This window comes from Cloeon dipterum, chromosome 2 (genome assembly GCF_949628265.1).
Source record: "Cloeon dipterum chromosome 2, ieCloDipt1.1, whole genome shotgun sequence".
Taxonomy (NCBI): domain Eukaryota; kingdom Metazoa; phylum Arthropoda; class Insecta; order Ephemeroptera; family Baetidae; genus Cloeon; species Cloeon dipterum.
Window position 1 is genome coordinate 35,805,093 of NC_088787.1, and position 22,442 is coordinate 35,827,534.

At 35.9% G+C, this 22,442-nt stretch overlaps 2 protein-coding genes and 2 long non-coding RNA genes across 4 annotated transcripts in view; 2 read left to right on the forward strand and 2 right to left on the reverse strand.

Annotated features, from left to right (window-relative positions):
• Nucleotides 1-22,442, forward strand: part of LOC135935978 (uncharacterized) — a 192,761-nt gene that overhangs the window by 30,218 nt on the left and 140,101 nt on the right. The window lies entirely within an intron of this gene.
• On the forward strand, nt 1,041-7,324 carry LOC135937292 (uncharacterized). The gene is made up of 4 exons (XR_010574493.1): nt 1,041-1,196; nt 1,670-1,815; nt 5,352-5,460; nt 6,061-7,324. It is a non-coding gene; the product is annotated as an uncharacterized LOC135937292 (long non-coding RNA).
• Nucleotides 15,576-16,595, reverse strand: LOC135937857 (uncharacterized). Its single transcript, XR_010574561.1, has 3 exons — nt 16,235-16,595; nt 15,986-16,179; nt 15,576-15,936 (listed from the first exon to the last, which is right to left on the reverse strand). It is a non-coding gene; the product is annotated as an uncharacterized LOC135937857 (long non-coding RNA).
• Nucleotides 16,978-18,655, reverse strand: LOC135935784 (uncharacterized). Its single transcript, XM_065478341.1, has 4 exons — nt 18,065-18,655; nt 17,847-18,010; nt 17,383-17,793; nt 16,978-17,323 (listed from the first exon to the last, which is right to left on the reverse strand). The coding sequence occupies exons 1-4, from the start codon at nt 18,284-18,286 to the stop codon at nt 16,978-16,980; spliced, it is 1,143 nt and encodes a 380-aa protein (XP_065334413.1). The 5' UTR covers nt 18,287-18,655.

Genomic DNA, 22,442 nt, shown 5'->3' on the forward strand with positions numbered 1-22,442 from the left:
AGATAGGAATTTTTTAAGCTTTGTAAGAACTTGACAATAACCTTTTTTTTGTATAGAACCAAGCACAAAGGTATCTCATGGTTGATCGCTCGCTTGACCTTCTAAAACAGATGTGTTTCGTTTGTAAGAGGGCCCCTAGTAACCATCAACGTTGAGCAACGCTCTGACGATTTATCGTTGAACGTCAACAATGGTCAAAAGTGAAAAAATGAACTAAATTTTAATTGGAAATTGAAGACTATATTATTGTTAAACTGTTCATACTATTTTCAATTTCAATACTTGTCTGAAAGTACCATTTTTGGCATCGTTGATTTTTTGTTGAACGTCAACGATCACCATGACTTTCACTCTATGTTTAATTTGTAATATGGAAAATGAAAAATTTACCTTTTTTCACTCTTTCCAACTTATATGTGCAATCAGATTAGATAAAATTTGTAAATTCCAAATTTTTTGTCAGTCAACGTTAAACAACGTTGATGCGATGTTGAAGATCAAAATTTTCAAATCGGTTAAGTGTGTCATGAATAGTGTTTTTCTTAAATATTTTATAAGTTTTAATACTTTTATTAGCAATATTTTTTTTCTCTTCCGATTAACCCGTTCTTAAAGTATTTTTTTCAATCAACGTTGAACAACGTTGATGTGATGTTGAAGATAAAATTTTTCTGCGCGTAGAAGTGTTTCATGAAACGATAATTTCTTAAAATTTTTAAAAGTTTTAATTCTAAAATTAGCAATTTTTATTTTTTCTTTCAATTAACTCGTTCTTCAAGGATTTTCGTCAATCAACGTTGATGTGAAGTTGATGCGACGTTGAAGATCAAATTTTCTGCGAGTTTGTCTTGAGACAAAATTATTAATTAAAAATTTCGTTATTTTTTTAATGCTTGAATAAATATTAACTTTTCAATTAACTCGATCTGAGCACTTATTGTTAGTGCTAATTCAGCATGTTCGCGCGCGCGCTTTCTGTGTTTACCTCGCTGGCCGTGCGTGGCGCGCGTAGCGCCACTCGCCACTGCCAGCAGCAGCAAGCAACAGCTGCTGGCGCTGTGTATAAAAACAACATGACGGACCGGCACGCGATTGCATCATCCTAGCCGCCCGCGTTGATCTCCTTGTTTTCGGTGGTTTTTGACAGATTAAGTGCCTGAACGGACCCATAATCGTGTTCTGGATGTTTCTAAAAGGTAAGGACGCTAGTTTGACCCGATTTTGGCCGCAGGGGTTTACGGGAGATAAGCACAAAGTTTGATTTGTTTTGGTAAAGTACCAAAAAAAACACAAGCCAAGATTTTCGATTTCCTCAATTTATGTGTGTTTTGATCAACTTTTGCGTTAAATTAGTGATGAAATTTTATTTTATCATTCGTTCTTTTGTTGAATCAGCTATCAAACATTAATTTTTAATCATAATTTTGGCTAGAGAGATAATTTACGAGTAGGATACGTGTATTAAAGTTGTTTTACTTTTATTTTTATCAGTTGTTTAGTTAACATGGATTTTTTATGTAGGGAAAAATTACATATTTCGCCGTAGATTACAATTTTCGGCACCCATACCTTTATGGGATATTCTCATAAGAATTTGACCTGGTGGAAAGTATTTTTTCCACACACATTCATGAGAAAGTTTAGTTGATTTTGTTTATTTACGTTTCAGGAGGTGTCATTTTCCTGGGCAAAGAATGAATTTTTGCCGAATTTCCTGGAATGCCCTTTTCCTGATTGCACGAGCTTTGATCTGACTTCGGACTCTCGCAGTTGGACGGTTTGAATGAACATCTTGGCCTGGCAATCTTCAATTAGGTAATATATTTTATATTTAAATTATTTTCCATATTAGCAGCGAACATCAGCAAGTTCCCAAAGTTCCGAATTTTGATCAAAATTTGGAACTTTGGACACTGAAGGACCAGCCGGTTTTAGCCAGAGTGTGTTTAAAATTTAAAAGTTAAAACCGCAGGCAATTGTTATCGGCATCATGGGGATTTTAATCGGTTAAAGTTTGTAGCTATAATAGATTGTCTTTTGCATGATAATATAATTTATATAATAATTATGTTCAATATAAAATTTTAATGATTAGAAAGTTTAAAAAATTTTAAATTCAAGGTGGAATTTAATAGTTTACCAGAATTTTAGTACTGAAGTGTCTTACTATAGCCACTTTTTTCCAATTTAGCCGGCAAATTTGGGATAAAACTGGCTTGCTCATAATTATTTTAAAAACCAGCACTCTTGGAACGTTGAGTGTCACAGAGCATTGAAAATTTAGATAATTGAATGAATGAATCATGCTTTTCAGCACTAATGTTTTGCTTACCGACTGAAGTTAAGTTTTTTTATCATTGTCTTTGACATAAAAATTTGTTGCCAGCTAGGATATTTTTTCCTCTACTCAAATGACAACATGTTTCGGATCACTACGCTGTCAAAAAAATTAGGTTATTTTAAAATATTACTAATATGCATTCGGAAATCGATGAGCATTAATTTTGCATTCTAATTCCATTTCGATTATTTTGGGCAAATATTGTGACTGATTTGAAAATAATTTTATTTTTCTTCAATAAGGTTTTTAAAAAATGACAAAGTTAAACTTGACTGAGAATGCTTCTTTGAGAAAACACAAACTTTTCCACAGTCTTGGCTAATTGACTTTCCTGAAGACTCGGAAATGACAGGTTATAAAACTGGTTCTCATATTTTTAATTTTTTTAAATGGAAATTGAATTTAATTCAAACGGAATCATTACAGATTATTAATATTGATGTAATCATCTTGTATAGTTAATATTTTATGTTATCAACGTACAAATCTGATATAAGGTTTTAACGAAATAATTTAAAAAAATGAAAATTAAAAATTTTGAAGCGATTTTGGAATTTTTATCAAATGTTTTGATGCCTAAAAATTTAATAATTCTACTTTTTCAGTCTCTGTCAGGACTTCGTATTTTCCAAATATATTTCTTTAAGGTGCAAGCCTTTCAAACAGCTTTCTGCACTTCCTAATATACAGAAATTAAACTACATGTTGATAAGGATCCTCTTTTATCCAACATAAATATGTTAATAAGAATATTGGCAGTTCTCCGCAAGATTGGTAGTCGATCGGACATGATTTATTAACATTAAAATTTTTAGATGACAATTATATTTGCTTTAAGTACCGTACTTGCTAAAAGACGTTCAAATTCCAAAATTAAAGCTGCCTATTTTTTCGTTATCTTGAAAATCCCCAAAAAAATGAACTCTGTTATTGAAATGTGGACTGTAACTCTTTGACTGCGTAGATCATCTGAAATTTTCACTGCCCAACCTAGATTTTGATCCTGAAAATTTTTCATTTTACAAAAAAGCGCAAATCTAAGGTCCCCTTTTGCGTCCTTTTTTGAATATTTAATGTTAAGGAATGATAAAAGCCTCTTCGATTTTCTGAGTTAGGAGCTTAAATGTAACCCGTGCAATTATACATAAGCACACCGTGTTTCATAGTTGCGATCGCGAAAGTTTTCTTACAATTTGAATTTGAAAATCAAAATCCAGCCCGACGCCGCTCGACAGCGCATGGCCAGATTGGCCAGGGCAGCGAGTTCACCTCTCGTTCGTCAATATATTTATTTCGCATTAATTTACTTTGCTTAGACACAACAAGAGAGCCATAGAAAGCTGGAACTCGACCTTCAGGGTCTGTCGCTGACGTGACCCTGAGTTAAAATGTCGTAAAAGTTCAATTTCATCGAACTTGGTGTCTTTTCATTGGTTTTCACCACTGTAAAGCTCAAATAAAATTCCAAATCTGCCAAATGAGAGTCCTGAAACCGATCCTTGAAATAATTATTTTGGAATCTATAAATCCTGAGATGTGATGGTTAAAATTTTGAAATCTTTAATTTATGAAAATATACTTCTGTTTTGCACACATGAAGTTCATATTAATTTTTGATTAATCTTTTCCTTAATGCTATGTCAAAATGTTTTTAAATGCAATATCAATTAAGCTAATCTTAAAAATGAAACCCTTTTGTTTCCCTAAATTATTAAGTCAAAAATTTTAGAAAGTAATTTATTTGCTACATTGCTCATTTTTACAATGAAATAATAATAAAATCGCAATTTTCAACATTCAATATGAACTTCATGTGTTCAAAACAGAAGGTTCTTATCATAAATTAAAGATTTTAATATTTTCATATTTTTTAGTATTATGTCAGAGTTAATGGCTACCACAATTATCTCAAGGACCGGTTTCAGGACTATCATTCAGCAGTTTAGGCTTTGAATTTGAACTTTACAGCGTTGAAAACCTATGAAATGACAGCGAGTTCGATGAAATTGGAAATTTTCGAATTTTTTATCTCTGGGGCCCGTCAGGGACAGACCCTTAACGTCGATTTCTACCTTCATTAGGCCTCTTGGTTTTTATAAGAAAATTAAATGCAATAAAATATATAGTTCAAAAACGAGAGGCGAACTCGCTGCCCAAAGGCCATGCGCGGCCGAGCAGCCTTGAGCCGGTTTTTAATTTTCATATTCGAATTGCAGCAAAACTATCGTGATTGCACCTATGAAACTTGGTGTGCTTGTGCAGAATTGCACGGGCTACATTTAAACCCTGAACCACAAATAATCGAATAGGGATATCATCCCTTAATTTTGAATTTTCAAAAAAAAGGTTGCAAAAAGTGACCTTGACCTTCGACCTGGGAATTTTTGCAAATAGAAAAGTTTTTCAGGATCGAAAACTGGGTCGGGTAGTGAAATTTTCTAAGCGTTATCTCAAATCAGTCAAGAGTAACAGTTAAGAATTCATTAACAGAATTCGTTGCTCGGGGATTTTTGAGATACTGAAAAATAGGGAACGCTCCCATTCTCAAGCTCCAAACTTGGAATTTCACCATCTATTAACAAGACCTGAAAGCAAATAAGTGTCTTCTATAAATTTCAACTCTAAAACCGCGTACAATTGACCTTAAATTTTACGGAGAAATGCGCATTATAATTTGTCATTTCTCAAAATTGTCTGATTGATTTGAAAAATATATCCTTTTTACAATTTGATTTCATTACTGACCCCTTATTAGACTGAAACGTCTCTGAGCATATATCAAATTTTTTCATAGTGTGATTGATGCAATAATAATTATAATTTATTCGTTTTTTTTTGCTGCTTTCCTGTATCTTTTGAAATTTGAATTAAAACTAATTAAAATATAGTATCAGTTATATGTAATTTGAGACTCGTTGTAAATCTAGTGTGTTTATCGGCTTGATTATTTGTCATGAATATTGTAATATTCAAATTTGCATGCAGAATACTAGTATTTTCCCCGTTTCAGGATGCGCGTCATTTCTCTATAGAAAAGAGAAGAATCTTTGCTGGTATGTGTCGCTGCTGAGTTATCGTCGATCTTGGAGATGGACCAAACTTGCAGCCTTGGCATTTAGGTAATTTATTTAACTCAGATTTAATTATTTGGCAGTAAATTACGTTCAATTTTGGCATAAGCATCAGATTTTCAAAAATTTCTCAAAGGTTAAGTCATTATTTTGGCCAAATATTTACCAAAAGCTGTAAAATAGTGTCATGACCCCTTGTTAATGGACCAACAAGTTTGAAAAAATCATCTTTAACTGGTTGAAAGCCATTAACTTGAATAAATTACCGTCTGAATAATTTAAAAACACCCGATTTCAAGTTGATAGGGAAAGATATCCCCTTTTCTCCACTCTGAATTGCAATAACCTTGATTTATTATTGTACTTCCAATCATGTTTTGAATGAGTAAAATATATTAGTTAAATTTCATGTTAAAAAACGGTTTTGTTACATAGTTTAATCTTATGTAGCTCTAAGTTGAAGTACTTTGATTTTAGGGGTGAAGAAAAAGGGATGATTTATTAGTAAGACTGAATAGTACCTTACTAACCTTGACATGCGTATGTCAAAGTATGTCTCTCACAGTAAAAATTTGCGCATTAATTTGTAAAATTTAAAGATATGAGTAGAATTTAGAAAGTAATTTATATAATTCATGATGTCCACAGATCTCTCATGAGCAACAAGGGCATCCTGAGAAGCTGCCAAAGATATGGTTCTTCTGCGTCGTTGGCAAAATGTGAATAGCAGAGGCCGGAAGAGCAAGAAAATGAAAAAACAACTCAATTCACCAGTCACTCAAGCCCTTAATGTTTTAAGCCGCCAGTATTTTGGATGTTATGTACTATTTTAATGGGTTTGTGGCCTTTGTGGGACCAAAAAAGCTGCTGCACGATACGATAACGTGATAATTTAATTATAAATATACTATTGTGCCTTAAATTAAAATAGCAGCTCTCAATTGAAGAATATTATCCACCATATATGTCATTGTAAATTGTAAAAAAGAAAACAGGAACTACTATCATGGGAATTTTTAACTAATAATTATTTATTTAAAAGTAATGTAATTTCTATTAAATGGCTTTTTAGCGGGTGCCATTAATTTAAAAATTTATTTATGTATTGTAACGCTCGTCTTTGGAGTTAATTGCTTTGATTTACTTTAAGAGTGGCTCAAAGAGCCAACTGCCAGATTTGTCTCTTGTCTTGGGCTGCTGTTGGGACTCTCGCGTGGGTGTTCCCGTAATTTAACTTAACTCCTTTGGCCGGTCTGCAGCACCCAGAGCTGGTCACTCGCCTGGTTCGCTCGAATAATTAAGTGGTGTTTCGAAATCTGCAACTGTCAGACGGACAGTGTTATAAATATGAAGGTTTACGTTTTTTAGATTGTTTTAAGTCAAACAACTTACTTATTTCCAGTGGGATCTCAAATAATCAATACGACTTCCATCTATTTTAACACTCGAGCTTATGTTATACGATAGAGACGACCATCACCCGCGTCGTATTGCGTATTGATTGTTTGAGATCCCCACTGGAAATATGCAAGTTTAACTTAAACAATCTAATAAACACAAGTCTTCGTATTTTGACCCTGTCGGTTAAGACAATTACGGAGTTCGGGGATGCCGCATCTCGGCCACGAAAGCGAACCAAGTGACAGTCCGGCACTGAGTGGTGAAGACCTGTTAAAGGTGTTCAGTTCAAGTCATATTTCAGGAACTCCCACGCAAGAAATAACACAGAACAGGCAAATCTGTCAGCTGGCTCTTTTTAAGCCACTCCAGACAGTCGTGAAATTAAGCAAATAACACCTAGACAAGCGTTATATAATAAATTCTTAATAGGAAATGTACCAGAACATTTTGTAATGTGTGATCTTTGATTAAAGAAATAAATTCCAATTAATAGAACCCAAAAAAATTTTCATTTACATCAACAACGCAGCAACGTTGATGCGTTGTTGATCGTCAACAACGATATAAATTTCGGTGATCAACACTATAAAAAAACACGAATTAAGTAAAAATAAAGCGATCTGCTGAGATAATGTATACCGCGATTTTTTCGACGAAATTTGATCGTCAACGTTGCATCAACGACACCGCAGTGACCATTCTCAACGTTGATTGAACGTTGACGTCAACGTTGATTCTGTGTTGACGTCGTTGACGTTCAACGTTGATTCAACGTTCAATCAACGTTGCTTGGTTACTAGGGGCGAGCGTGAGATAGGGTTCTTTGACCTGTATGAACTTGAAGCTTTAATGTCTTGCCGCTTTGTGGGACTTTTTAGATGTGAGGGTATTTTTTAAGGAAATGTTATTTTTTCTATGAGCAAGAAGGTGGAACCCCTGGTGATAGGTTCTAAACCCCTTTGTTGTTAATGATGTAACTTGGAAGATTTATTACGCTTTGTGCTGGCGAGTGAAAAGTTAAGGGACGGGGGTTTAGTTGGCATTGTGGCTTGGTACATTGACCTGGATTAATATAATACACATTCCTGTTGAGAGATCTAGAGACTTGATCTTAAGAAATCAGTGTGAAGGAAGAAGAAAAAGAATATATACCGTCGTTTTTTTTCTTTTGTGGACGTTAATTTACTTTTAAAAAATCTGCGATCGGGACCTTAAAAATTCAATAATCTTGCGACAATCTGGATTTCATATACGGATCATTCCTTTTTTCTTTATATTTTTACTGCGCGTAAAGGAAAATTTATCAATACTGCTTTTAGGAATATTTGTATTCCGTCATGTCAAATTTGTATCATGTCATTTCTTGATAGGAAATCATATCTAATATATTTATTTGGAAAATCATGCACATTTTTCGAAGAAAAGCGTTTGACGTTCAAATTACTGAATGCAAATTTTACAAACCGAAATGCTAAGATTACTTTATAAGAATATTTTACATATGCAACTTCAACTTCAAATATCAACCGTTCTGTGGCTTGCTCGGCAATACCTCTCTTTTCAATATTTTAACCATTTCGAAGGTTTTCGTGTTGTCTCGTGCTTTCGCTTATTGCGCCACTTGCTACTAAAGTTCCCAAGATTTCGTAAAAAATCTACTGTGTTCTTGATAATGGGTTTTAGTTTCAAAGGAATTTCAATTTTTTCCTTACTCCTGTCACTGGGAATAGTCTTATCACCGTTGTCAACGTGATTTTCGCGCTCATCCAAGTTATTAGTTTCTTGCTTAACTGCTGCTACAGTATCTACTACACATTTTCCTGGCAATGTGATGTTATTTTCTGCTGTACTGATTAACGCTTTTTTCTGCGGTTCGAACTTATTTACAACTACGCCATTTTCTATAGCTGTGTCTTTTGCAATTTGAATTTCAGCCTCTTGCGCGTTTTCTAATTTTGTACGTTCTATTTTCCTTTGTGAATTGATCTCCTTTGGAGTTTTCTTTTTCTTAACGTTAGATCTTCCAATCTCATTTTTCACCTGAGCTGAGTGGAATGACTTTACTTGTCCAGTTATTCCGACATTTTTGGTTTCCGCCAATGTACATGCATTTTCTGGAGCTCTTTTTTCGGACAGTAATTCACTTTGAGCTACAAATCCGGTTGTGTGTGGAACTTCTCTCTTTTGTTCGTGCAAATTCACTACTGGCTTTTGGTTTTCGTCTTGAAAATATGACAAATCAAAATACTCGCTTGAACTTGATTTTGGCACTGATGAGAACGGTATTTGGTTAATCGCTTGCTTTTGTTGTTGCGAATTACCCTTTTCCGAGGGAACTGAAGACTCGGCTTCTTTGGAGGAAATGGAATTTACAATATTTACATGAGTTCGTTCCCTGGCGAGGCTGTGATTTTGCGTGATAGACATTGCCCCTTTTTGATTCTCCTTTTCTAGGTTTGCTGCTGATTTGGGTGCATAAACCGTCACGTTATGGAGTACCTTTCGCGTTTGAGTCGAGTGCGCGGTCTGGGGTAAAATCGCGTTTGTTGGAATGCCGCATGTCGTTGCTGGCTGAGATGTTATAAGGTCGTGCGTGCGTGAAGAGTAATTTTGTCTCCTATTTCTGCGATACGCATCTCCTACGCGTGATCTGCATTGTTTTCTAATGTGTCCACTGCGGTTGCATTTGAAACAAATTTTGGGGACTAGGTATGAGAAAAATTGCTGTTGTTCTGACTGGGGTGCCGTTTGGTAGGCAGGTGCGAAATCTGGTGGTGGGTGCACTTGGTACGACGGGTACTCGGCTGGGTATTGGTAAATTGGGAAAGCATGCTGTGGTTGCGGCTGAGGAAGAATTTCTACGAACTGTTGTTGTATAGGTCGCGGTGTTTGCATGAGTACATAATTAGTATGAGGTGAAGTTAACGCATATGTGTTCTGTGCGGTGCAAGGTGCCACTTGAAGAGTGCGCACTTGCTCTTCTTTTTGTTGCAACTGTTTGAGGAGGAGTAAAATTAGTTCATCTTTTTCCTCCTTTTGTGTTTTTGATTTTTTCTTACGGTCTCGGCTGACTCTAAAGGTGTAATCTGTCCCAAAATTATCGGTAGATTGATCGCTATCTGAGAAAGTGGAAGAATCTCGCGGTTCGCTATATTTTCTCGGGTTTTTAACGTAGTACAAGTGTGCGAAATCATTGTGCCAATTTTTCAAATCGTTCAAATGCTCATCAAGTCCCTTATTTACATTTAATGGGTCACATTCCCACTGTAAATGCCAGTTTTTCGCGTGTCCTTGTAATTTGTCTGCAAGAACATCAAGCGTTTCATCTTTTGTCATTCCCGAGATTTTTCTAATTACGTGTAAGTCCTGTACGTATAATTCAACGTCCTCTGTACTTTCACCGAAAAATTCATCGAGCAACCGGCGTCCGATTTGCATAGATTTACCGTCCATTTTAAATTTACGTATGTCTCAGCGTGCAAAGAAAAAATTAGATCGCCTAATATGCACCTGACATATTTTAAATTATACAATATTTACAAAATTTGCATGACGCGTACGTAAGTTCGATTTTACATGTCCTTTAGGAGGAAATTACGCGCTTGGGGGGGTTTCGGGTCCAAAAAAATTTGGAGGGCTGGGTTTGGGAGGGCACTTTGGCAACAGAAAAAAAACTCTTCGCTCGTGAGGGCTGACAAATACTTTTTACGGGTCATCTCGCCGGTGTGCCTCCACATGTCAGCGACGCGGGGCAGGGCCGCCGAATGGGTGCAGTCGGCCCTGCCGGCGCGCCTTCTCCTATCACGAGGTCAGAGCCTTTTCTTCTGTGGCCAAAGTAGACTTTAAAGGGTGCAGGGTGGACAAGAAGGGAAAATGCCCAGTTACTATACCATACCAGTTTATTGCAGATAACGGCGACAGTACACAGCGTGGCTACCCAGAGGGACGAGCGGGGGAGCGAGAGAGCTACCCTCTTGCTCGTGTGTCGTCAGGAGAGCGAATGCCTGGGTGCGAGCGGGTCGTGTGCTCACGAGGGGGAGGCGCTTGCGTTGCCTTTATTGATACCTGAGTCTCTCCCTCCGCTCTCCCCTGTGGGCGCCCGAAAGTTAACGTAAATTACATATCGGTGCTGAACAATTATTAATGCGATCGTAATATCGTCAGGTAAAACCCTGACACCTCTGTAACTTCTACCAGTTGATTCTCAGTAGCGGGGCAGAAAGACATGAGATTGCTCAAGTCTATTTTTCTAGTCCTCGAATTTAGCAATTGAGCAACTCTATTTTTCATTTTGGCGAATTCCGTTGTGTCTCCAAAACTGTTGCTGCATTTCCGACTCAGAACTCTCTTTAAAATTTCCTCAATTTTATGATGAGCTGCACATGTAAGCATTATTAAAATCCTCACAAACTATTTATAATTTCATTACTCACGCAATTTCAAAAAGATTATCGACATTTTTTTGCCCTTTTTACCGAAATATTTTTGCAGAACTGGTTGCGCTGAAAAGGAAACTAATGTAGAAAAACAAAATATGCAAGATTTTGGACTCACCAAACTGCTTTTTGTCACTGGGATGAGATATGAAGGAATCTAAGCTTGTTACGACCCTTTCTACTAAAATGTCAAACAAACTCTGTTCCTGCAGATTATGCAGTCGAATTTGCGCCAGCTGCAATCGATCATCGGAGTCCATGGCAGGTTGCGTATATTGTTGAAAATATCTGAACTGATTTTAAGTTAAAGATTGGAACTATCCAAGTATGCACAGCTTATTCTGGTCCGAGGGGATAGTTAATATGGCTTAGTGCAATTAAAAGTACAATCATATATGTGCATCAATTTTGCTCTCGTCAAATATTAAACCATTTACTTTTGGATTCAACGTAATATAAGTATATGGAATAACAATTCATTGATGTTTGATTTATAAGTCAGTAAATAAACGATTTTATCGTTACTTCTATCCATGTAACTTTTCTTTGCTGTCTTGTTTCAAAAATCAATTCAAGATTATCTTGACGGCCTATTTAGATGAACATTCCAAAACACTTCATTACGTATTTCTTTAATTTATTTGTTCAAATTTAAATGAATTAATTCATAAATATTTTATATTAATAAATAAAAGTCTTTTATTTATTAAGCAGAAGTCAAGATACATTACTCAGAATTATCTTTCAATTTGTTATGAAATGAATAGTTAGGTGGTCTGATTCTCCCTGAGGCTTCTGCTGTCAATCTTGATTTATATCAAAGGGCACATGACCCGCACAGGCTACAATCCCTGCAAGAAAAAAAATATCACTGTGACGTCATATTGATGTCACATGATATCACCCGGGTGACGTCATATTGACGTCACTTAATGTCCGTCACAATTGGATCATATTGATATCATTATGATATCACGACCAAAAAATTTTCCCCAAATGCTATTATTTTAATAGCATTTTCAAAACTGACAGTTTTTGGATCCGTATTCCGAGCTCCAACCTGGAGTGACGTCAATATGACGTCATATTGACGTCACTTGAGGTGATATCTTGACCAAAAAATTTTCCCCAGAAATTTTTTTAAATCATTTTAATAGCATTTTCAACCTCAAGTTTTAAAAATGCAATAAAAATAATTTTCTGGGAAAAATTTTTTGGTCGTGATATCATAATGATGTCAATATGATCCCATTGTGACGGACATTTAGTGACGTCAATTTGACGTCACCCTGGTGATATCAATTTGATGTCAATATGACATCACAGTAATATTTTTTCCTGGAAAATTCAATTAATTTTTTGATTAGGAACCAAGAACACACATATGAATTATATTTTATTGTCACATACATCGCATACAATATAATTCTGAGTGTAAGGAATCCCCACCGTTAAGAGCATAAGCGGAAAAAGTAGCCCCGTCGCGCTTGTCACTTTTATTTTAATAATCTTAATCTCCCAGCCATCGCAAATTATTTGCGTTTCCAACCAATCGAAAACATGGAGTTTTTTCCATTTTATAAAATAAAAATATTTACTGATTTCCTTATTCAAGCATTAAATTTTCCATCCCTGCAATGACGTCACTGTGACATCACTTTGATATCACCCGCGTCACAATTGCACTTATGTGCAAGAAAAATGATGTCAGTGACGTGAAAATGACGAAAAATTTTGTATTTCCAAAAGGCTTTAAATTTTTATTTTGAACAACTAAAAACAAGTTTTGTTGGTTTTCAATTGAATTTTGAGCAAATTTGGAAAATTTCCCATTCCTTCAATGACGTCACTGTGACATCACTGTGATATCACTCACGTCACGATTGCACTCCCGAAGAGACGAGGAATGAAAATGATGTCAAAATGATATCATATTGACATACCCACGGTGACCAAACGTTTTAATATTTTTCCGTTGATATTCTTAAGAAATCAATATAATATCTCTAAAATTTTCCAATTTTGGAAAAATTCAAAAAAATTTAAAAATTAAAAAATATTTTTTTGTCATTTTTTCATACTTTTTTAAATTATATTATTGCAAATGGGGCCTACAATTCAGGTGTGCAGGGTCACGATTCGATGTGATGTCAAAGTGATATCAATATGACATGCTCAGCGTGATGATTTTTTGAAATTCTGGGGATGCACGTGATATCAATGTGACATCAATGTGATGTCCCAAAAGAATTTGAAACAAAAAAATTTGAAATCTTTGCTGATCATTAACATTTAAATTAATTAATTAATTTCATAATTTTTTTGTTTCAAATTCTTTTGGGACATCACATTGATGTCACATTGATATCACGTGCATCCCCAGAATTTCAAAAAATCATCACGCTGAGCATGTCATATTGATATCACTTTGACGTCACTTTGACATCACATCGAATCGTGACCCTGCACACCTGAATTGTAGGCCCCATATGCTATGAAATATAAAAAAGTATGAAAATATGACCAAAAAAATATTTTGATTTTTTTCAATTTTTTAAATTTTTCCAAAATTGGAAAATTTTAGAGATATTATATTGATATCTTTCGAATATCAACGGAAAAATATTAAAACGTTTGGTCACCGTGAGTATGTCAATATGATATCATTTTGACATCATTTTCATTCCTCGTCTCTTCGGGAGTGCAATCGTGACGTGAGTGATATCACAGTGATGTCTCAGTGACGTCATTGGAGGGATGAGGAAATTTTCAAAATTTGCTCAAAATACAATGGAAAACCAACAAAACTTGTTTTTAGTTGTTCAAAATCAAAATTTAAAGCCTTTTGAAAATACAAAATTTTTCGTCATTTTCACGTCACTGACATCATTTTTCTTGCAGGGATGCCACAAACTGCTATATTGCTACTGTTTAAAGTAATAGATCAACGAACTGAATAGCCCAGGGGAATGCTGCGACTACCTTAAAAAAAACCAGCCCGTTGGCTCGCATTGTTAAGGCACTCTCAGGAGTGTCAAAGCAATGAGAGGTATTTGAGCAGTTGGGAGATCTAACACTGGCTACCTAATGTCAGAAATGGCAAAAAGGTTTAGTGACTCGAATTGCTCAAATTGCTCAACGGGCTGGTTTGCACCTTCCCAGCATGCGTGATTTGGCTTCACTGGACGAATGTCTAGCGTTTCAATGCAGTCCTCGGTGCGGAGGCAAGTGGCCCTTGAGTGGGCTGGGTCCATTGACTCGCGGTGTTATTGGCACCCGGGTTTCAGCATTCGTGCTAGTGCAGTGCGCGCTCTTCCCGGTCCTCCGGTCCTCGGACAGGGATAAAAAGAGCAAAAAAAAAGTTTAAAAATGGATGCAATTACAAATTAATCAGAAATTTCACCAGTTGAAATCGATCATTCAGTGTCCATGGCAGACTATTTTTAAAATGTAATGGTGAAATTAAAGACCAAATGCTTTTCCGGACGAGGAAATAGTTTAACTTATTTGGTTTTATCCATCTTTACATAACTATATCCTCTGCATTCCTCAAACATTATATGCTTTCAAAACAAATTTGATTATTCAGACAGTTCTTATATAAAATCAATAAGTAAATGGGATTTGTTACTCTAATTGTAATGTTTGTTCTATTGAAAAGAATAAATTTAATGTACGATCCGAGACTCGTCCATTATGCATAGAAATTACAAATAATTAAGACATTAGTTTCTCTGTCATGACATTGTTTAATTTGAAACATGTTTGAAGTCATATTGATAATTTGTTGAAAAGATGAGTAATCATCAGAGCAGACAATAGCGGCCAACTCGTGGGCAACGTGTGAAAATTAAAATTAAAAGCGAATTTGGAGGTCGAATGGACGCGATTTTTTGTGTGTTGAAATTTGTGGGTGACCATTACATTTTTTGCTTAATGTACTTGTTAATAGATGTCGAAAATCCAAGCTTTCAGGGCTGAAATGTAGCCCGTTAAATTCTACAAAAGCACACCAATTTTCATAGCAGCAGCGAGTTTGCCTTCTCTCGTTCATCATGACATGTGCTTTTATCTATTTTCACTTGCATAGAAACAACAAGTTAGCCTAAGCTGGACCTAGGAAGGTCAACATGGACCTTCATTTTTGAAATGATGTTTTAATAAATTATGTAAAAAATTAAAAACAAAGTTATTATGTTTTATATTTTCATTTTTAATATGTAGAGAAATAATTGATGCATATGTAAAGATTTTTCAATAATGCGCTTGAAACTTTTCCTCTTTACAATGTTCAAATTTTAAACTTTGACAAATCTTTCAAACACGCAACACACACAAGCAATACTCATTTCTCGAAACTCATTCTGCACAACAACGCCTTAAGAAAAGGAAAGGTTTGCTTAAAATCTATCGCTTCGAGTTCTTGAATGCCTTTAAAAGCAATATTAACGTCAACATATGACAAATTTGGAAGTTGTTTACAGATCATCTGAAGGTCTGAAAACCTGATTACATGTTCGTACACTTTCAGAGCTTTCAGCTTTTTCATTCCGGCAATCGCTTGTATAGAAAATGGATTTAATATCTTTTCCCAGTCGCAATCTTCATATAACTCGTAAACGGTAACTCCTGGTCGAATAGTCAGCGATTCGATGTTGGGTGCCCGTGCTTCTATCAGTTGCAAGATCTGCACCTTTTTGGTTAAAAAAATCTAATGAAATTTATTTAATACTCACATCTTCAAGGTAATCCGCTTGCAAATCGATGGTGCAATAGGACAAGATATTTTCTAGGTCGAGTGTCTTTGTCATGCAATTCAGCAAGTGTGCAAAAACGTGACGGTTTTTAATGAACTCCTCAAAATTTCCCATTTTACTTCTGCACTTCTGGCTGAAATATCTTTTTAAAATCATCTCGGTCAGAACTGGAGCTGCGAATATCGAAATCTTTGATTATTTGGATTTTTAAACGATTATTAAACTCACGGAAAGCTGAAAATTTCGATTTTGATTCGCCGTGGATACCAAAATATTTATGAAGAAGTTGGTCTGCAAAATGAAAAAAATTAATAAAAATTAAATCTGGAATATTTTATAACTCACCTGAGCCAAAGTCATCATTAGTAGGCGGAATAAAATTGTCGATGTTTGCAATGATTTTATCCAAAACAACATCGACCAAACTCTCCTGTGGCTTTTTACCCTTTTCTATGTCCATGGTTGATTTGTTTAAAGGCAAGAATTTTCAAATGTAAACTATTAAGAGAAATAACTGTAGCTTACTCGGACACGTAAAAGTTTCGTTCTGGTCTAATGCAAGTTGTATTCATTCAATTTATACGTTCATATGACTCATAGATAACAGAAATATTTTCGGATTGAAGAATTTCTTGGTTAACATTGCGACTATATGTGTAACAGTTTATTTTCAATCCTTTTATGCAACGTGTGTGCTTGTACTATCAAGAGGAATTTTTAAACAACAAGTTTTATATGAATAATTTTAAATTTACTATTTGCATTGGAAAATATATCTTCTTTAGGTTTTTTATCAACAAAATATCCGAAAGAATTATCACCGCAGCTACGGTCCGAGAAGAGTTTGCTAATGCTTAGAGTAAAAAATGTGATGTCACAGATTTTATTTTGCTAAATAACTACAAAACTTGCAAAAACAAAGGAACGATTATTTAAAAATAAGTATGTGGATTTTTATCCATTTAATTAATCTACAATTCGACGTAGCTGATTCTCTTCAAAATGCAATAATTATTCGTCAAATCGCCTTCGTCGGTCTTGACGCTGATTTTCGGAGGTTCGAAAAAGGTGTTTTCGTGCTCCTTGAAATCAAGGCTGCCGAGGGGGTTGTAACGCGTAATGCGGAGGAAGCGTGGTTGCTGGAGCCGCAGCCGCAGAGTGAGGCGTCCGCCGGCGGGCAAGGTCATGCAATGCTCCACAAACATCCAGCCGTCCTTTTCCAATTTGGCGGGAAACTCAATTTGCCGGCAGAAACTCTTCTCGAACACCGACACCGAGCACTCGCCCTCCAGGTTGCACGGGTATTTCTCTGCCACTCTGTTGGTTCATTTTTACCAAATTAAGAAACACAATAAACACGGATTTCTGTATTTTACCTGATCTCTTCCAGAAATTCCTTTTGCAAGTCCAACTCGCAGAAAATCTCAAATCCAGTGAGTTTAATGCTTTTCTTGGTGCGCAGTTCCAGCGAGAATTCAAGACTGCCCTGGGGCTCAAACCAATTTCCCTCCCTGAAAATGACCTTTGAACTTTGGATTTCGTGCTCAGGAACCAAATCCAAAATCCTGGCTCCCCTGGTTCTCATCTTCGTTGGGTTGGGACAAATTGTTTTCGGCGTGGGCGGCAGGTCGATAAAACAGCGTTGAGAAGGACTCGCGGAGTAAAACGCGAGGTATTCCTGCTCTTCGCGCGTCAGGTAGGAGAAGAGCCGCGGAAGGTTGGAAAAATCATCAGCATTGAGGGCAAGGAGGCGCAGCTTCGGCAGGCAACAATTTCGGAAGAAAACTCTGTTGAGTTAATATTTAAATAAAATTTGAATTAATTTTACAGGAGTTGTTACCGTGGATCAGTTTTTCTCTCACTGATCTCGAGACTGGCGGAGACGAGCTCAAACTCTGAAATATCAGCCATATCTCTCAGGGACAAGAATAACCTGAACGGTTCTTCTTCAAGGTCGCGGAAACTTTCATTTTGCAGGCATTCCTTGGTGTTCACACTCAGAAACTGCATGAAGATTGATAGTTTTAAAATAGTCTTAAATATACTATATTGTAATACCTTGAGACAAGTCGTAGAGATAACAAAACTTTTGTAGTGCGAGTTTAAGACGTTCCACACGTTCTCCGCGGAGAGGAACTTGTTCATCAACAATTTGGCGCTAAACTGGTCCAAACCAATGATTTCGAACCGATCGGCAGCAACAGCTAACTGCACGCAAGTGTCAAAACTGTCCACTTCGGACAACAGGTTGCCGTTAAGGTGGATGAACCTAAAAAGCATTTGTCAAAATTAGATATTTGAATACTATTTCAAGCCTTTTACTCGAAAGCCAATTTAAGGACGTCTGCATCGATGTCTGTTAATAACAATTTTTTTGGCTTTCCTGAAATCGGGTACGCCACCTCCAAAAGGCGCTTGCTGCCTATTGTCAGGTCACTATGAAAAGCTTTGACCTCCAGAGGAGAGAGTTAAAGTCTGAAAATCTCAGAATGAACAATAATTTCGTGAACTTACCGTCACAGTTTGGTCCTTGTTCATGACTTTAATGGCGTAATCGGCCAACTTGTCCATATTTTGGTACCTAATGTTGAGCCAGTTGACTTTGGGATAGTTTGCCGACAAAGGAATTAACGTCTCTCCCATTTTGAGTTGAAATGCGGCTGATAACAACTAAGACACGACTTGACACTCCAAAGGTTGCACGCCAACTTACTCGCTGGTTTCAGGATTGGCTGTCTTAATTGTTGAAATGCACACTATAAAAGTGGTCAAAGTACAAAATGCTCCTACATGAATGTTTTGGATGCAAATGTTTGTTTTCCTTCTGTTCACACAACACAGAACAAACAAATTCTTGTTATTTCTTATGTAAAAAAATCTTTTTTTGAGCCTTAAAATTGTCCGAATTATTTCTTTTAATCGCTTAACATTTCTGAATTTCATAATTTTAAATTAATTTGATTTGAAAATCAAGCTCTAGTGAGTAACATTCTGTAAATTTATTGAATTTTTGTCTGCTGTGGGATTTGAATCATCTTCACTAACACTCAATACCAATAAGAACGCTCTATTGTTTGATCATTTAATAGTTAAGTAGCAAATATCGGACTCTCAAGTCAAAGTCTAGTGCAGAGCTCTCTATTACTTCCACAATTTTGACTTAAAATGGATATCGAAGAAGACGAGCTGGAAATTATAGCAATGCTGCCGACGAAAATAAAACAACCTGAGACGAGTTTGGTGGAACTTGTTGTCAAATATATTATAAAGAATATGGAGCAATACATCCCAAAAGATGAAGAGGACGTGCTGAAGAACGATAATCTAAGTGAGTTCTCAAATTTTAATTTAAAATTAATATATAACACGTTTCTTGTTCATTAAGTAACGAAAATTTGGAGGATATTCAAAATTGCTGAGCAGAAAAGGAAGAACAAAATTTTATTGCGTAAGAGTGATTTAAAAAATGTGTAACTTGGATGATTCAAACATTTAATTTCAGCCCATCATCTGTGCAATAAAATTCTGGAGACACTGTTGACACAGAAAAGCTGGGATACGAATGAAAACAAGTTCCAGATCCACCTGAAATTCCTCCCCAATATCCTCAACAGCCAGACGAAAGAAATCAACCTGCACAGCTTCATGTCATTATGTCCTGAGCACCTTCGAGCAGCGCAAATCTTAAATGTTGTAGGAATGATTGCAAATTGCGCCCCGAACATCGAGTTTCTCACAATTGGAGAAGATCCTGAACCTAAATCTATTTCACAAACCATGATGTTAAATCGAAAAATTATTTTTGATATTAGCAGAATGAAAAAGCTGAAGATGCTGGCGATTTACGATTTCGTAATCAAATTTGGAGACCTGAAGAAGATCTGCAAGAACCTCAAAAACCTGGTTTACGTGGATGCCAATGTTGCCACATCTCAAAAGCCTTATTCAATCATCATTGCGCCGGAATGGTTTGACCGCGACTTCGAGGAAAGTTTTTCCCGCCTCAAAGTGTTCCTATTCAGGCTCTATTCGTGTGATGGATGTTCATACACAATTGATATTAGCCCTAACAATTTAACCCGTCGCTGCATCCAACTCTTGACTTCGTTGGAAATCGTCCAACACCATGCTTACATACAAAATATCTATCAGGGTTACTTCCTTCCCATGACACCACCATCGGCCTCTTCATCCCTGAGACACCTATGCGTTTTACTAAGAAATCCAACTTTCGAATTCGATCTGCTGGCTTGGTTTCCAAACGTCACTCATTTGTTGGTAATTCTGCTAGCTCTGGAATTTCATTTTTGACAACCTCAGGAAATCGATTGAACCTGTCAAAAATGAAACTCTAGCTCATTTAAAATTAGACCTAAAATTAATCAATTCCAGATCAACATGTATACATTCATTGATGACCCCAGGTTGATCACTCCCAAGGAAATCGACGCATTGTTGCAATTTAATGCACACCTAAAATCGCTCGCTCTGCTCGGCTGCCCTAGAGATGACATTCTGGACAGATTTTTAGACAGCTATGGCAAAACCTTGCACACTCTGTCCATCTGCAATGTAATAGATAGAGATCTGAAATATACGTTCAAGAAAATTTTCAACGCTTGCCCGGAACTGGAAACACTGGTTTTGATGGGAGTTGTCATGGCTGACCAGGAGTCGTTGAATTCTTTTGCTGATTGTGAGCTGAAAAACCTACAGTGGATTGAAATAGCCAAGTAAGAGCTTGGAAATTTTAAAATGATTTTATTTTATTTATTTTTTTAATTTCAGGACAAAAACTGTCAACTTATCCAACATCTTGCGAGCTCCGAAACTGGAGAATGTCTACATGTTTGACTCTAACCCGAACTTGGAGGATATTAAGCAAGTTTCGAGCCTGATCAGCAAGAAGCAAATCCTGAGCAAATTGAACCAATTCCGTTACATCTCGCACTGTGCGCCTTACATGGACAGTGATTCACTTCTCGGAGAACTGGTCAAAATGTCCAAAATGGCCTTTGATTCTCTACCAAAAATATCAGCATTTGAGACATTTTTCTTTAAGTCAAATTTTTTCACTAACAGTGAGTTGCCTTTGGAATGCGCAATAGTTGCTTTAGATATTATGAAGCTTTCAGACAATGTAAAAATCTTACGAGAAGGTGTAATGCTTCATTCGCATCGTTTCACTTTACCTTCGTTTATTGTTTAAACACAGGTCTTTTTATTTATTTCGGCTGGGGGTTTTCTCTGGTCGTATAAATCCAATAAATAAATAGCAATCCTTAACGCCACTTCTGGTATTTCATTCATTCTCCCCCACTCAAAGGTCGCGTGCATGTCTGCTTTATTGGTCCACCACCCTATGTTTCAATGTCACTGGCGCCACAAGCAAGGGTTGCGCCTGTGATAACGCTTTTGAGCCAATTTTAATCAGGCTACAGCAAATTACGCGAATTAAAATTATTTCAAGAATTATTTCAGTGTATTTTCTTTTATTTACAACCTTTGAAATGCATTTTAACTTTTTAATAATGATGGTAATAAAAGCAAACTTAAAATTGCGAACATTTATATTATGGATTTGATTGGGGGGCACTAAATCAATAAAATAGAAACAAAGAAAAGGACACAAAGATTAAAAACTGTCAGTCTCATTTCGTCTTGTAAATATCCTATTTAAATACAAAAATCAAGTCTTGATGAAATACTGGCTGACTTGGACGCTTGATGAGACAGGGGAAAAGTGTTGCAGTAGTCTACATTTTGATTCGTAAAATTATATTTAAGTATTCAAGTTAATTCAGCTCCAGATTGATCTTCTATAAAATTCAATCGGCACGGGAAGAAGCAATAGTTCTCACTTCTCTTCTCTCCCTTTGAATCTTTTTGGCTCGTTGGGTAACTGATAACCACAAAAGCTGTCATTTTATATTTAATTCGCTCCCACATATTCCTTGATCTTAGCTTGAATTGTTTAATATGCAATATGCACAATAAGCTGGAAAAGAAGCGATTGGTTCAGTATTTTTGTAATTAAATTTGGTTCTTTTTCTATTTTTGATGGCGTTTGATAAAATAAAAATTATTTTTCCTTTAATTCAATCGGAGAGTTGGAATTGGAGCGCTTCAAAATAATTGGAAGTATGCATCCTGCGGTGACTGCGCGTGTCACGTTTTGCATAAATGTATTACATTTGTATTTTACCGGGTCTTTTTTGCAGTTAAAAATATAAAAAAACTAACAAATTAATAGCGTATCATCTTTATTATTCAGTTTAAACAAATATCTGAAAATGATTACAGCGTATCTGAGAGTTAGTAGCATTCTTGGTTCGGAGGCAGCTCACAAACAAAATTGAAAATTTTTCAAGGTGAGGGATCAAAAGAAAATATATATTAAATTTTTTTGTTAACAAAAATAAATTTATATATTAGC

What these genes read in the sequence shown, in the direction of transcription:
- LOC135935784 (XM_065478341.1), bottom strand. Translation starts at nt 18,286, where the DNA reads ATGCTTTTTAGGTTCATCCACCTTAACGGCAACCTGTTGTCCGAAGTG. An exon ending in TCTCTACGACTTGTCTCAAG is followed by an intron (nt 18,011 to 18,064) that starts GTATTACAATAT and finishes ATCTTCATGCAG; the next exon opens with TTTCTGAGTGTGAACACCAA. An exon ending in GAGAGAAAAACTGATCCACG is followed by an intron (nt 17,794 to 17,846) that starts GTAACAACTCCT and finishes TTAACTCAACAG; the next exon opens with AGTTTTCTTCCGAAATTGTT.